This window comes from Coturnix japonica, chromosome 3 (assembly GCF_001577835.2).
Source record: "Coturnix japonica isolate 7356 chromosome 3, Coturnix japonica 2.1, whole genome shotgun sequence".
NCBI classification, from domain to species: Eukaryota; Metazoa; Chordata; class Aves; order Galliformes; family Phasianidae; genus Coturnix; species Coturnix japonica.
This window is the reverse complement of record NC_029518.1, coordinates 100,240,374-100,255,728: the sequence shown is the minus strand read 5'-3', so window position 1 is coordinate 100,255,728 and position 15,355 is coordinate 100,240,374. Positions and strand designations below refer to the sequence as shown.

The 15,355-nt window shown below is 55.4% G+C and overlaps 1 protein-coding gene across 3 annotated transcripts in view; it reads left to right on the top strand.

The window, feature by feature from the left end:
* The first annotated feature begins 10,730 nt into the window (after window positions 1–10,730).
* TNFRSF21 (TNF receptor superfamily member 21) overlaps window positions 10,731–15,355 on the top strand; it is a 30,521-nt gene continuing 25,896 nt past the window's right edge. The window contains exons 1-2 of one of the 3 annotated variants that reach the window (XM_015859936.2): window positions 10,731–10,957; window positions 14,289–14,943. In XM_015859936.2, coding sequence (XP_015715422.1) covers window positions 10,925–10,957; window positions 14,289–14,943 — 688 coding nt within the window. In that variant the 5' untranslated portion in view covers window positions 10,731–10,924. Of the gene's footprint in view, window positions 10,958–13,031; window positions 13,131–13,774; window positions 13,886–14,288; window positions 14,944–15,355 lie in introns of those variants that run through there. The other 2 variants (XM_032443567.1, XM_032443566.1) reach the window with 2 other exon arrangements.

The following is a 15,355-nucleotide window of genomic DNA, read 5'->3' as shown; positions in this document are numbered from 1 at the left end:
TGGTTTGAAACGGGCGTCTGAAAGATGCTGAATCTTCATTTCAGTTTCTTGTATTTGGAGCATCCTCCCCTCTCCCTTGGATCATGTGTTCTACAATTGAAGGAGCTCTGCTGCCACGTGCTGTACATGGCCTCAGAGAAAACTTCATCCATGCGAGAAGACAGAGTCAGAGTGTGTCCATCACAGCACTACAGTGTGCTCTGCTCTGACACACCTCACAGCCCCCAGACCCACCCCTGCCACGGGCTGGGATCCCCATCCATGGCCTTGGGCACCTCCAGGGATGGGGCACCCACACCATTTGTAAGCAGCTTAATACTTCCCTTGTGTGATGGGATCCCAATTATTGGTGTGATTGCGTGGTATTAATTGGGCGTTGTGCAGGTGGCCATGAGCACAAGATGTGTGACACACTGCTTGCAGTTTATAACTGCTGGAAAAGAAACTTGTCACCATCCTTCCCCAGGACAGGAAGCTCCAGGGCAGGGAGGCCAGCATGGCCCAACCCACTGCCTTGTGCAGCCACCCACAGGTGTGGATGCCCCGTCCATCCCTGGAGGTGTTCAAGGCCAGGTTGGATGGGGCCCTGGGCAGCCTGGGCTGGTATCAATGTGGAGGTTGGTGGCCCTGCCTGTGGGGGGGGGTTGGAGCTTCATCATCCTCGGGGTCCCTTCCAACCCAATCATGCTGTGATGCTGTGATTCTATGGCCGCCAGCAATGTCCCATATTGGACTGGGAGCTCTGGGCCAGCAGGAGGCACTGAGGGCAGCAGAGAGCTCCTGTGGCTTTGGGACTTTCTAGCAACACCAGCTGCTTCTAATTGAATTTGGAATCAGGGTGGTTTCCCAACACGACATTCTGCTTTTGAAACCACTCCCTTAACTCCTCGTTTGTCAGTTCATTAACAGATTAGGGTGTTTCTATAGCAGCTCACATTCACAACTGCACAACATTGGCTTCTAAATAGTAAGGAGAAATTTGATAGCTGAAAGATGGGGTGTTTGCTTGGAGAATAAACACATCTCCAGCTTTAGCTCAGCCTTTAAAACAAGCTGCTAATTGCTTCCAGAGACAGAATATCCGCGAGCTGTTATTACAACACTGCTCCATTAAAGAGGAGGAAGCACAGCTGACTCTGGGGCAGGCAGCAGCAGCAGAGGACGCTGTGCTCCGTAATTGGGCTCGGAACTGCCGGCACTGCTCCCCTCTGACAGCTCAATCCTAAAGGCGCACCGTGCAGCGCTCAGTGCTGCTGTTAACCGGCCATCCCAGAAAGGATGCGAGTTGGTTAATTAACTTCTAGGAAACACCGCGGTTCCTTCTCTGGAAGCAAATAGCCCAGAGAGATACAAAACCCCTGAATTCCCACCTCACCCCAGTTAAGTAGATTGACACAACACGACTCCACCACCTCTGTCAGCATTAGGCCCTTATGCACCCATACATGCATGGTGTGTGTGACTGGTATGGCAGCTGGCAGGAAGGTGCGTAAGTAGATGGATGGATAGATTCATAGATAGGTAGGTATATGGATAGGTAGGTGAGTAGATAGATAGATAGATATGGATAGAGAGATAGACAGAAATAGATGGTCTCAAGTTGTGCCAGGGGAAGTTTAGGTTGGATATCAGGAAGAACTTCTGTACAGAAAGGGCTGTTCAGCACTGGGATGGGCTGCCCAGGGAGGTGGTTGAGTCCCCATCCCTGATGTGTTTAACAGCCCTTTGGATGTGGTGCTCAGGGCCGGGATTGAGCGGAGGGCTGTTAGTTAGGGTAGGATGGTTGGGTTGGGGTTGGACTCCATGATCTTGAAGGTCTTTTCCAACCTGAGCAATTCTATGACTATAGACAGATAGATGGGTATATGGATGGATAGATAGATAGATAGATAGATAGATAGATAGATAGATAGATAGATAGATGGGTAGGTACTCCATGGGAGAAGGATCTGTGTCTTTTGTGTCCTCTCTTCCCTTCCTGGCAGGCAGGTGGAAGCAGAGCGCAGAGGCTGGGTGTTCTGCTGTTTGGGAAGTTCTTTTTGAGGGGATTTCTTCCCATCTCTTTCTGGGAATGCTTCGCTTTGGCTGCCCTTCTGCCAAAGGAGAGAATAGGGACTGTTACACTAAGGGCAGGGGTTTGGTGTGTCAGCTGTTAGCAGGAAAGTGGTACTTTCCTTTTATTGTTCACAACAAACATTTTCCTTTACGAGAAGCAAAATGGAAAGGCAAATCTGAACAAGGGAACAAGGTGTCTGCACACTTAAATCAGATACAAACAGCTCATGAAGTCCTACAAGTACTGTTCTGTTTGCAATAAGCAACACCCAGTGATACTTCCTCTTCTTTTTTGAATGCACCACTACAACAGGAGGAAGTTTTTCCCCCAGAGGGTGGTGACGCACTGGCACAGGTTGCCCAAGGAGGCTGTGGATGCCCCATCCCTGCAGGCATTCAAGGCCAGGCTGGATGTGGCTCTGGGCAGCCTGGGCTGCTGGTTGGTGACCCTGCACACAGCAGGGGGTTGGAGCTGGATGAGCACTGTGGGCCTTTGGGACACAGGCTGTTCAGTGAGTCTGTGATGATTGCAGAGGGATTGATGGGACAGTGGGTGAGTGCAGGATGAATGCAGCCCAGCACAGGGGGCTGCTCGGGGAATACAACACAGGCGGTGCTTGGAGGGTGGGCAGCATCTCTAGGAAAGTATCAGGGATTTACAGAGATCTTCTGTAGCAGCTCACAGTGCTGCATTGAAAAGGACCCAGAGTGATGAATGGACGGGCAGTCTGTGCTGCAGTGAAACACGGAGTGAGGGCTCACCACCAGGTGGCTGCAATTCTGCGTCCTACAGGAGATCAAACGGGATGATCCCACACAACGCAAGTTTGCCATTTGCCAATGTTTGTTGCAAAGGAGAAGCTTGAAGACGTGCCTTTGGTGTCCCATTGGCGATGGATGGCCCTGGGGGTCCTGCAGGCCTTGGAGCAGGGGAGCCCTCCAGGACCACTGAGGACCCAGGTGACCTGACATTCAGCCCAAGGCAGTTACAGACCCACAGCCAAGCTCAGACCCCATGGAGGTCACATCACCATTTGTGAGCAAGACCTGCTTGCCAGTTACCAGGTGGCTGCTTGGCCAGGGCTTGGTTGGCTGGAAGCCCCCAGTGTCCCCTCCATTGCTGGAAGGTAAAAGCAACCCTGACACAGCCTGGAGACAGACAGAGCTCCGATGGGAATGCGGTGCCTTGCAGAGGCTGCAAGCAGCTTCATGTGCCAGTCGTGTTTTACCATCTTGTCCACCGTGACATGAATCTCTCCCCAGATCTGCATGTATAAAATCCTACCACAAATTATCAGCTATTAATTGTCTGCTGGACTCAAGACAGGATGGCCACAGCATCCAGAAATGACACCCAACAGGGGCAGAACGGCCTTTTGTTTCCCTCTGCAGAATTATATGCATGACCCAGTTTTTCCTAACACAGCAGCAATGGCAGAGACGTGGCATTGTTAGTTCAGCACAAATGGGGAGGGACAGAGGGCTCTACTTTGCTGCATGAGTTGCACTGAAGAGGCAGAAGGGATGCTCGAATCTCTTGCTACAGGTAGCAGCATTTGCACCGGCATCTCACAGCTGGGGCCAAAGTCAGACCCCAGTTTCCATTTCAAACAAGGACCTCAAGGACCATCAAGTTCCAACCCCCCACCACATGCAGGGCCACCAACCTCCACACTGATACCAGCCCAGGCTGCCGAGGGCCCCATCCAACCTGTCAGTTTTCCATGCACCAGGACCCCCTTCTCTGCAGGGCTGCTCCTTCCAGTCCGTGTACATGCCTGGGATCCCTCTGGCCCAAATGCAGTTGGGGCAATAAGGAATAAGGAACATGAATTTTTAAGGCACACTCACTGTGCTGACGCTGTGCATCATAAACAGCACTGAAACTTCCTGTCCTTGTCGGGATGAGGCAGCGCTGGGGGAGCACGTGGCCATGCAGGGAGTGCAGAGAGGAGGAGGATGAAGAGAGCTGTGTGTCCACTGCCAGGAGCAGCCATCGTGTGGTGTGCTTTGATGAAGAGCTGCAGTGAGACCCAGCTGGACACGTGGCAGGTGGGGGCGGCTGCTGGGCCCCTGTGCTGCAGCTGCTGCCGTTTCTGCTCACCTGAACACCTTCCCTGGGCTAAAGAGAGCAGAGATCAGAGTCTGACCGCAAGGAAGGAGGCTGATTTTGGGGACAGTGACCACAGAATGTCAGAATTCCTTTGTTAATACAGGGATGGAGGCTCGAGGGGACGGTTGCCATGTGGGCAGCCCAGGCTGCTGCAGGCACTTCACCCTGGGAAGCAGGGAGCAGGGAGGCAGGGCTGCAGCCTGGCAGTGCTGGGGTAACCACGGGCAGCAATGGGGTGGGGAAGCTCAGACCATGGGGACCGTGGGAGCCGGCCATACATTTCCAAGTAAAACCACTCCATTGCAACACCATGAGGGAAGGCTGGATGAGTTCCAGCCAAAGAGGGTGGGAAGGCACCAGGAGGATCTATGAACATGTCAGAAGGAAAAGAAAGAGGAAAGCGATGACTCAGAGAAAGCCTGGGCTGTGTTCACAAAAAGGGCCTTTGTGACGGGCTCATTCATTTTCACTGAGTCATGGAACCATAGAGTCACAGCATGGTTGGGTTGGAAGGGACCCCAAGGATTATCAAGCTGCAACCCCCCACCACAGGCAGGGCCACCAACCTCCACATTGATACCATCCCAGGCTGCCCAGGGCCCCATCCAACCTGGCCTTGAACACCTCCAGGGATGGACGGGGCATCCACAGCCTCTCTGGGCAGCTGTTCCAGCACCTCCCCACTCTCAAAGTAAAGAACTTCCCCCTGACATCCAATCTAAAACTTCCCTCCTTCAACTCCAATCCATTTCCCCTTGTCCTGCTGTTATCTGCCCTTTCACAGAGCTGACTCCCCTCCTGTCTGTAGGACATGCTGTAGGTCCATGCTGAACAAGCCCAGCTCCCTCAGCCTGTCTTTGTAGGGGAGGTGCTGCAGCCCTCTGAGCATCTCTGTGGCCTCCTCTGGACCCTACAGAAGGAGCAAACCTCCTTCCAGGATGCAGCAATGGGGCAGTTGTGAATAACCCAGAGGAGCAGGGATTCGGCTTTGCTTCGTGCTGTTGAGCTCTCAGCTGGTGCTGGTCTCTTATTTAGGGCACACTTTGGAAGAGATGTTAGTTAATGAAAGAGATCAAGATATGCAAAAGTAGAAAGGTGGAGCGGGTCTCCTGGCTGCTGCCCCAGCCTGGAGCTGTGAGATGCTCCATTGAAAAGAAAGCCAGCAGTAATTAAAGCACTGTGCAATGCCTTCCACTGGGGGAGAAAACTTCAGCAGGGGAAGGGGGAAAGGAAGAGAAACGTTTGTATTTTTGGCCCTGATTTCCATGTTTTTTTGCCACAGAAAACAGTTGTTGAGGATGGCTGTGCCACATCGCTGCCTGTCCATGCAAAGACTAAAAGCACCATTAGCACCAACAGGCTGCTGAGCTCACTGCTGCCTGGCACAGCCTGACCGGGGCACACAGCCTCCCAGAGGCCATCAGAACCCAGCCATGGGCTTTGGGAGCAGCAGGAGGAAACACATGAAAGCGAGGGGCGCATTCAAGTTACAGCTCTGAGTTATGGCGCACCAGGAATTGCTACGGAGAGAAATGAATGAGGAAAAGCCTTTGTAGCATTGCTGGCTCCTGAGCACCATCAGTGCAATATTTGTCTGGCTGTCAGAGCCCCGGCAGCTGGGCGCTGTGGGCAAGGCAGCCCAGTAACCACCCCCAGAGCCCCCCGGGCCTCACAGTCAGGGGCTCCATGCCTGCTCAAAGCAGCCTGGAGGGGAACCCAGCGAGGAGTCGGGGTGTGAGATAACGGAGGCAACGGAGCCTCGGCTGGGAGGGGTGGGAGAGGAAATGGTCCATTAGCAGCTGAGGTTTGGGGAATCAAAGCTCCATTGTGCCTTGGTGTGCGGGCGCTGCCTGCGGCTCTCGGCATCTTCCCACCTCCCCGGGGACATCACTCAGCCTCTCACCTACTTCTTACGTCAATGCAGCCCCAGCAGATCGGCCCAGCTGCTCATCGTCCCTGGTGGTGGGGGATCTCTTGGGGAGCTCCTCGCTCTGCATCTGCTCTAGTGACAGGCTCCGCTCTGTCTGCAGGGGATGGATGAGCAGCTCTGCACAGGGAAGGCTGGGAATGTTCCATCCCTGTCAGCACGGCAATAAATCCTGCGGTCTGGGGACGGGACCTTCCTGCCCATCACAAGGGTCAGACCCTGAGCCGCTGCTGCGCTAAGCTGGGGAGAACGGGAGCGTCTTGTCAAAGGAGCCGAGGGGTCTTTGTCTGCACCTTAATAAAATAAACGGTGTCTTCTTACTGGTCTCACTTAATAAAGCCTTTATGGGCACCACAGCTTCTCTGTACGTACTGCCACTCCTCAGCTCTCCTTATTCTGCCTTCCATCGCCACATGTGATGAACACCTTCCACCAGGGCTGCTGGCCAGAGGGATCACACACACACACACACACACACACACACACACACAGTGTCGGATTTTCACACACACACACACACACACACAGTGATGGGGGCTCACACACACACAGAGGGGCTCAAACACTCAGTGAAGGGGGGCTCACCCGGGGCAATGATGGCCACCAGCCGGCAGTGGGGACACAGCAGCCCAGGCCACCCAGGAGCAGCTCCTTGCCACTCTCAGGCCTGCACTGTCTGCCTCCTCAAAGCAGCTCCGCAATGAGACTTGTGCTGTTCCACCAGGTACCCCCAGACTCCCAGAGCTGCAATGACACAGGCCTCCCCCCCCCGACAGCACCGTGGCCAACAGAGGACACGCCAGCCCGTAACAGCTGAGGAACTGAAGAAAGCCACCATCAGGACAAGCCCTGTGTGAGGAACACAGTGCTCCTACATTGCAGTCAGAAGTGAATATAAGGGAGTTCTGGACTGGATATGTTGAAAAATACTTCCACCACGAGAACAGGTCCAGCACTGATAGAGCCTGTGCTGCCTCCTCCTGTGCTGACCCCCAAGGCAGCTCTGCTCAGTCAGGAGTTGGGCTGCAGACCTCCATAGGTAGAGTTCCTAGTAGTGAACTGACCCTGTGATCCTCTTAGAATCATCACATCATTTAGGTTGGAACAGACTCACAAGATCATCAAGTCCAACCACTGACACTACCAAATCCGTGACCAAACCACATCCCTAAGCACCACAACCACACGTCTCCGCTGTACCTCCAGGGGAGAGCGCTGACACTTCCCCTGTTCGGAGCCCAGCCACCATGAAGTAATTCTTCCTAATGCACAACCTGAACTTTCTCTGGTGCAACCTGAGGCCGTTTCCTTTTGCCCTATCACTTGTCACCTGAGAATAGATACAGTGCCTACGGGCATTGCATGCCCACACCACACACCTGAGGCAGAGCTGGTGCCAAGCACTGGCTCTCTAGTCTATGAGCAGGAGGTTGGTGGCTGCTCATTGCCCCTGGCTGTGGACCACCACGAAACCCACAGCTACCAGGAGGCCAGGAGGTGCCTCTCCCCCAGTGAGAGCAGAGGGAGGAAGAGGGGGAGCAGGAACTGCTTGGTTCTGTCCCAGGCACCCCCAGCTTGTGACTCCAACCACAGCACATTGTTCTGGGCATCAGAAGCAGCTCCAAACAAAGCAGGACACCATGAGGGGGTGGGATATGTCATCATGTCCGGGATGCTGAACGTCAGCCCCAGGAACAAAGCCTTGCAGGAGGGCACAGAGGCTGCGTGTGCTCCCCCAGCACAGCAAGGGATGAGCAGTGCAGACCTCCACCCTCTGCTGCAGTCAGCATGTGATTATCCAAACCAGGGATTGTAACAGTCCCCTGCTCATCTGGTAACAATAATGTGCAGCGGAACAGCTCGTCCCTTTGCTGCGCCACATCACCATAGAGTCATAGGACCACAGGAGGGTTTGAGCAGGAAGGGACCCCGCAGGCCATCAGTGCACCCTGCAGTGCACAGGGACAGCACAGCTCCTCAGTGCTCAGAGCCCCGTCCCCTGGCCTTGGCTGTGTGCAGGACGGGGCAGCACCAGCTCTGGGCACGCTGTGGGATAATGGGCTGGCTGCTTGGCTTGTTGCTTGGTTGGACAGCTGGATGAATGGGGCATTGAATGGCTGGATGGTTGGATGAATGGACAGATGGACATGTGGTCATAGGATCATAGAGTCACAGAATCACAGCATCACAGGATGGTCCGGGTTGCAAAGGCCCACAGTGCTCATCCAGCTCCAGCCCCTGCTGTGTGCAGGGTCACCAACCAGCAGCCCAGGCTGCCCAGAGCCACATCCAGCCTGGCCTTGAATGCCTGCAGGGATGGGGCATCCACAGCCTCCTGCTGCCCAGGATAAACACATGCATAACCTGAGACCTGACCCCAGTGAGAGCTGAGGTCATTAGAAGGCTGGAGATGGAAGAAGTAGCCAGCTATCCTATGAGCCCTGGAAAAGCAAAGAGAAAGGGAGAGCTGAGCCTTACTCTGCACAATTGGGCTGGGGTACATTTATTGTTGTACTATCTGTTCCCCTTGCTTCTCTTCCTTTCAGAGAAGCACGGCTAGTTCATGAGTGGAGAAAGACAGAAGGGAGGCACAATATCAAACTGTTGGCCAAACACATCAAAGCAGTGATTCACCACATCTGTGTTGATCAAACTGCCATAAGAACGCAGAGAACAAAGCTCTTCTTGAAGGCTGGTGGCAGACCCTGGCTGCACGATGCTGACCGGTGGTACCGAGATCTGCAGTTAGTTCTGTCCTTACTCTGTACTGAGGATAAAGTCTCTGGGGACACATGAATTTCCTCACTGCTAAATGGGAGCAACACTGCAGCCTTTAAGCTGCAACTGTTTGTGGTCACTCAGCATCACATCCCACCCCGCTGGGTGCAGCTAAGCAGGGTCACTCGGGAAGCGACATCCTCGTGGGGCTCCAGAAATACCCCAGAGCTGCACATGTGGTGTTCACATCTCACTCGAGGGAAAAAGCAAAACAAAATGTGCTGAGCCGGCTGGGCTGGAGGTGCTGAGAGCCCTCGGCTGCTTTATCTCTGTGCCAGGACAGCCTGCACGCTCAGTGTCTTTATATATGTGTGTGTATGTACATGTATATGTATGTCTATATGTGTGTGTATGTAAATGTATGTCTATATGTGTGTGATGTACATGTACATGTATGTCTATATGTGTGTGATATACATGTATATGTATGTCTATATGTGTGTGATGTACATGTACATGTATGTCTATATGTGTGTGATATACATGTATATGTATGTCTATATGTGTGTGATGTACATGTACATGTATGTCTATATGTGTGTGATATACATGTACATGTATATCTCTATGTGTGTGATATACACTCCCTCTGGGCGCAGCTGCTCTTGGCAGACGTTTCCCTTCCCATTCCCCAGAGATCATCATAAGGACCAGAAGGGTGAGGAATCCCACCCACGTTCTTCCTGCCCTCGCCCAGGCTGAGCCCATGGGCTCTGCTGCCTTCACTTCCTGATCTGTGTTTACTAAAGTGCTGGATGTGGTTTGTACAGGAATTTGGAAAAGCAGCTTTTCTCACACGGGTGATTTTCCTCTAAAAGCCCCAGAACACAGAAGTTTTCTAAGGGGGATGTGAAAGTGACGGTGCACATACAGAGAATGAGAAAGTCCTGCAGTCACTTCCATGTGCCCCGTTGGGCTGCCTGCCCTCATTGTAAAGGGGAGATGAAGACATACACAACCATTGGCTTTTCTTCACAGGAAAGAAGGAAGCCATCTTCTCTGCAGCCTCAGACAAGATGGCTGCTGGTGGCCAAGCAGGTTGGTGGGCATCACTCCGTCACCTCCCAACCCCCAGCCCCACCTCAGTAAAGACCCACTGGTCTCTGGTGAATAAGAGCAGTGAGATTTGCTGGCTGTGATTAAAAACACCCCCCTGGTACTGCTCCAGTCAGCAGTTTGGTGACCGGGCTGATCCCACAGCCCGTGACCGGCTGCGTCTGCAGGACTCGTGGGGTGGCACGAGGGGAAAAAGGAACCGAAGGGAGGAGGAACTCCTGGAACCACCAGAAACACTGAACGTGAAACTGAGCTTGGTCACACACTTCTCTCTTTTTCTGCCACAGCTGCAGAAAAGCAGCGGTGCATTGAGAGGAGGATTCCATCAGCACTTTCTGGAGCAGACGGCCCGATCCGGCCTGAGCAGTGTGACCTAGAGTCACAGCACGGCCTGTGTCACAAAGGCCCACAGTGCTCATCCATCCCAACCCCCTGCTGTGTGCAGGGTCACCAACCAGCAGCCCAGGCTGCCCAGAGCCACATCCAGCCTGGCCTTGAATGCCTGCAGGGATGGGGCATCCACAGCCTCCTTGGGCAACCTGTGCCAGTGCGTCACCACCCTCTGGGGGAAAAACTTCCTCCTCAGATCCAACCTGAACCTGCCCTGTCTCAGTTTCAAACCATTCCCCTTGTCCCATCACTCCCACCCTCACACACAGCCGTTCCCCTCCTGTTCACTTACTCCCCCCAAGCACTGGCTGCCCACACGAGCTCTCCCACATCCTTCCCTTCTCCCATCTCTCCGCCAGGGGCCGCCGTTCTGTCCCGCTCCGCAGTGACGCCACAAGGCGGCCCCTCCCCGTGCCGCCTGATGCAGGTGTTCCGGGCGGGTTGGCGGCAGGGCCATCCCGGCAGGGCCATCCCGGCCCGGCCATGGGCTCCCGCCGCCGCGGGCAGCCGCCGCCGCCGGCCCCGCAGCGCCGGTACAGCGCCCTATGAGGGACGGACAGCGCTGACCGGGCAGCGCCCCGCTCGCTGCGGCGGCCCCGGCCAACATGGGGGCTGCCGTGCTGCCCGCAGTCATCACGGTGAGCAGTGCCGGCGGGACGGGCTGGGCTGGGGGTAAGGTCGGGGTTGGGGTTAAGGTTGGGGTTAAGGTTATAATGGGGTTGGGGTTATGTTGGGGTTTCCGTGTCCCTGCGGGGCCGCATCTCCTTCCTGGCGGTTCCAGGGATGCTGCCGCACTCCCGGTTCCTTTATTTCCCGTTATCGCTGCTCTGTTTGTCGCCCCCCGCCCCCACGCTCTGTATCCCGGGGTTCAGCTCCCGGATCAGCTCTCGAGGCCGGAACCCGCCGTGCTGGGGGCATTGGGGTCCTGATGGAGGCTCGGCCATCGCTGCGGTGCGGCGGGTTGTGTAATAACGGCAGCGCGTCGGCTCCTGCGGGCACGGCTGTGCGGGGCTGGGCTCAGGCACAGCCCGAAGCCTCCCTTCCCTCTCCTCTCCTCTCCTCTCCCCTCCCCGCTCCGGGCACAGATCAGGACTCTGGCTGCCCCTGGGGATGCCGTGGCAGCGCCGTGAGCCGCAGTGCTGCAGGAGCGCTGCCCTGCCGAGCTGCCCGGCTGCTGATGTGGCACCTGATGTGGTTACCCACAGACCGGCAGGAGCAGGAGCTGCTTGTCATGGCGATACGGCCGGTCCCAGCAGTCAGTACCGGCTCCTTTGGGCCGCAGACGGGCTCCTGGTGTCGCTGAGTTACCGTCACACTCGGCCTCGCTCTGCGGTGCTGCTCCTGCTGTGGTTTTCCCCCTTGCAGAGATGCTGTGCCAGGCCGCTGCTGCAGGGAACCTCACGGATATCGCTCAGCAATGGTCACTGAGCAGCTGATGATGTGATGGCCCTCAGTGCCACCCCCAGCTCAGGCCCATCCGTGGCCTCGGGTGCCTGCAGGGATGGGGCAGCCCCTGCATCCTGTGTACTTGCTCTTGGGTCAGTTCTAACTACTGAGTTCACATTGCTAGTTGGGATGTGTGGATGCAATGTGTGGGATGACAGCAGTGCTGCATTGATAGTGAGCATTAGGACTGACTCATCCAGCTCCTTGTAAGGTGGGTCATGCCTGTGTCATCTCCCGGCTCCAGGGCTGGCTGCTTCCCATGGGAGCCCTCCATGTGTTCGATGGGTTGGACCAGGAGGGCAGCCATGTGGGTGCTGAGCTGGGTGGGACCTGGGAGCCTTTGGGCTGGGTGTCCAGAGCCGCTTGGGTGTGAAGAGCCGCACTGTGGGCTGTGTTACTGCTGTGGGCTGTTACTGTGTGCTCTTCCTCTGGTATTGGAGTAATGAACCAGAGTCTGATGGCAGGCAGGGCTCCCTTCCTTCTGCTGGTGCTTCTGCCTCTGAAGCTGTGTGCATCATCCCCAGGAGCAGCTGCAGAGGATGGTAGATGTGGCTGGCAGACGTCCTCCTCCTCCTGCTGCCCATCTCATCCTGCTGCTGTCGGAGCCACAAGCAGCGCCAGCCTCCATATCTCAGCAGGGCTTATTTTTAGGGAGCAGGAGCACCGTTCCACATCAAAGCTGCACAGTTGCTGTGTCAATGCAGTGTGTAGGTGTGTAGGTGCCTGTGCCTGGAGCTGCTGTCCCATGGCAGGGTGATCCATGTGCTGGTGTCCCCTTGCAGGGCAGCAGCACGCCCTGCGAGCTGGATCCTGTTGCATCTGGTTTGCTAATTCAGCGCTGTGTCATGGAGCTCGGGGTGGCAGGTTCCTGTAGCGCTTTGTGCAATCAGATCTTGGGGAGGCACGGAGGGAGCCTCGCTCTTTGTTTTAATTCTTGGTGCTGTAATTGGCCTGGCCGCCGCAGGCTCCTTGTCAGCTCCTGCAGGCCCGTCTGCCGCTGTCTGTGTGATTGCTGCCTCGGGGAGATAATGCAGACCTGGAGCGTCCTGTAGGGCCGTGCGTTATGTAGCAGGTGGAACAGGACGGCCCTGCTGGGCTCTGTGTTTTCCAGGAAGACGGAGACTGCACCAAAAATGACGCGGCGCGGCGTGCAGCTCTGCTGCCATGTGTTCTGCAGAGTCATGGTGGTGGAGGCTCTTGTTTAATGTATTCCTGCTGGCTGATAGCCCCGCTATGGAGCGGAGCAAAAGCAAGGTCCTGTGCAGCCCAGCAAGGTGATTGATGGCTGTGACTGCTCCTCTGACAGGCATTGGGGTCTGTGGTCTGTGTGCCCTCAGGGTAAGAAATCACCCTTGGAAATCCAAGGTAACGTTAACTCGTTCCTCTTTCCCAGCCTGCTGCTGCTTAGAAATGCATCTCCAGCTGCTTTGTGTGCTGAGTAAGGCTGGGGCAGCTGCTCTGGAGCTGCCTTTTGTTCTCTGTCTGTTGCTGCTGCGGGCATAGCTGGTGCTGTTCTGCAGTGCAGAGCTCTCCTGGAGGAAGCAGAGCTCCTGTTTGCGTCCCTTGGGGATGGAGCAGCCTGTTGGTGTCAGCACACAGGGCTGAGGGAATCAAACCATGGGGCTGGATGTAGGTACTGGTGAGCCCAGCTGGCTGCCGTCGGGTGTCCAGAGCTCAACACCTTTTACCTGCATCTGATGCAACGAGGAACTAAGTTACAGCAGAGCCCCTATGAGAGCTTAAGAATAGTGTCGTATTTTCTTTTCCTGTTGCAATTAAGGCTGGTTTTGAGCGGTGGGGCCCTGGCACAGGCTGCCCAGGGAAGATGTGGGTGTCAGTCCCTGGAGGTGCTCCAGGCCGGGCTGTGGTTCCACTGAACCACAGCAGGGGGTGGAACTGGGTGAGCTCTGAGGCCCCTTCCAACCCCAACCAGTCTGTGGCTATGGTGGAAGCAGAGCCCCTGAGGGCCGGGCAGCTTGCATAGAGGCACGTGGGCTGTGCCAGGGTAGGAGGGCTGAGAAGTCATGTGCCAGCCCAGGTTTGGACCTGTTTTGTGTTATTTAAAAAGGCAGATGTTGGAACAAGTGCTGCTTAATGCTCAGAGGAAGGCAGCTTCATGGGTCAGTGCTGCCACCTGCATGGGTGCTGCTCTCCTGGCTCCTGCGGGGACCTCTCAGCCTTGAAATGCGGAGCTGCTCTGAGCGCTCTCAGTGCAGGCTGTTTGTTGAGATGGCAGCGCTCGCTGCCCTGGCAGCCTGCAGAGTAAATGATGCACAGTCTCTCTGAGAAGCGTGGTATTGTGTTTAAGGAGTTGCAGCTGGTTTGCAGTGCCCCGGTAGCCATCTCTGTGTCCGGGTGCAGGTGGAGCAGCCAGAATGTGCTCCAGCATCCCACCCTGACGTGGTGCAGGACCTGCCCTGCGGTCTCACAGCACTGGGATATCCCGTATGGGGTGTTGAAGGTATTTGGCCGCGGGCTCCAGCCGCGTTCTGCTCTGACTGATGTTTGACTCCTGTCTTTCAGTTGCTCGTGTTCCTTGGCACCGCTGACGCTCAGCCCAAGCTGACCTCGGAGCAGAACGCCGTGAGCCTCCCTGCTGGCAAGTACCTGCACCTGGACCGAGCCACCAACCAGGAGCTGGTCTGCGACAAATGCCCCGCGGGAACCTACGTGTCCAAGCACTGCACACAGAGCACCTTAAGGGAGTGCAGCCCTTGTCCGGATGGGACCTTTACTAAGCACGAGAACGGCATAGAGCGGTGCCACCCATGCAGAAAACCCTGTGAACTGCCAATGATTGAGAAAACTCATTGCACTGCCTTGACCGACCGTGAGTGCACCTGCCTGTCGGGTACGTTTCAGATTAACGATACCTGCGTCCCTTACACGGTGTGCCCGGTCGGCTGGGGCGTCCGCAAGAAAGGAACCGAGACCGAAGACGTGAGGTGCAAGCCGTGCCCTCGGGGGACTTATTCTGATGTGCCTTCCAGTGTGATGAAGTGCAAAACCTACACGGACTGCTTCGGGAAAAACATGGTGGTCGTGAAACCGGGGACGAAGGAAAGCGACAACGTCTGTGGCTCCCCGGCATCTCTTCCAAACACATCTCTGACTTCATCCAATGCAGAAGCGGATGGAGAGACCTACAAAGCTCCACCAACCACTTCCCTTCCCAAAGGTAAAGTCCCCCATTGAAATCCAGCTGTGTTGTTGCTCACGGGGCAGCGTTCCTGCCTCGGTCATGGTTGTTTTTAGGCTGTAGAAGGGCAACCTGATCCACAGTGTGGGTGTTGCTTTTGCTTTTTGGCCAGAACACAGCTGTGGAGTACATCAGGTTAGCATTGCTTGTGTTAAACTGCGTTTAATAATGTTTTTCCCGAGCCTTTGCTGATGACTGGACTTCTGGCTGTCCTGCTCTTTGGATTGAAAGGACAGCGTGTTCCCAGCTGCTTTTCCCATCTGTGTGTTGTGCTGGCACAGGTCTTTGTGTTTGTGGCAAACGTGAGCAGAGTGAGTGCAGCAGAGAAACCCCAGCAAGGAGAGGAAAGCTGCTCTACCCCGGCCTGCTTTCCTGCTGGGTTTGTTGCTTT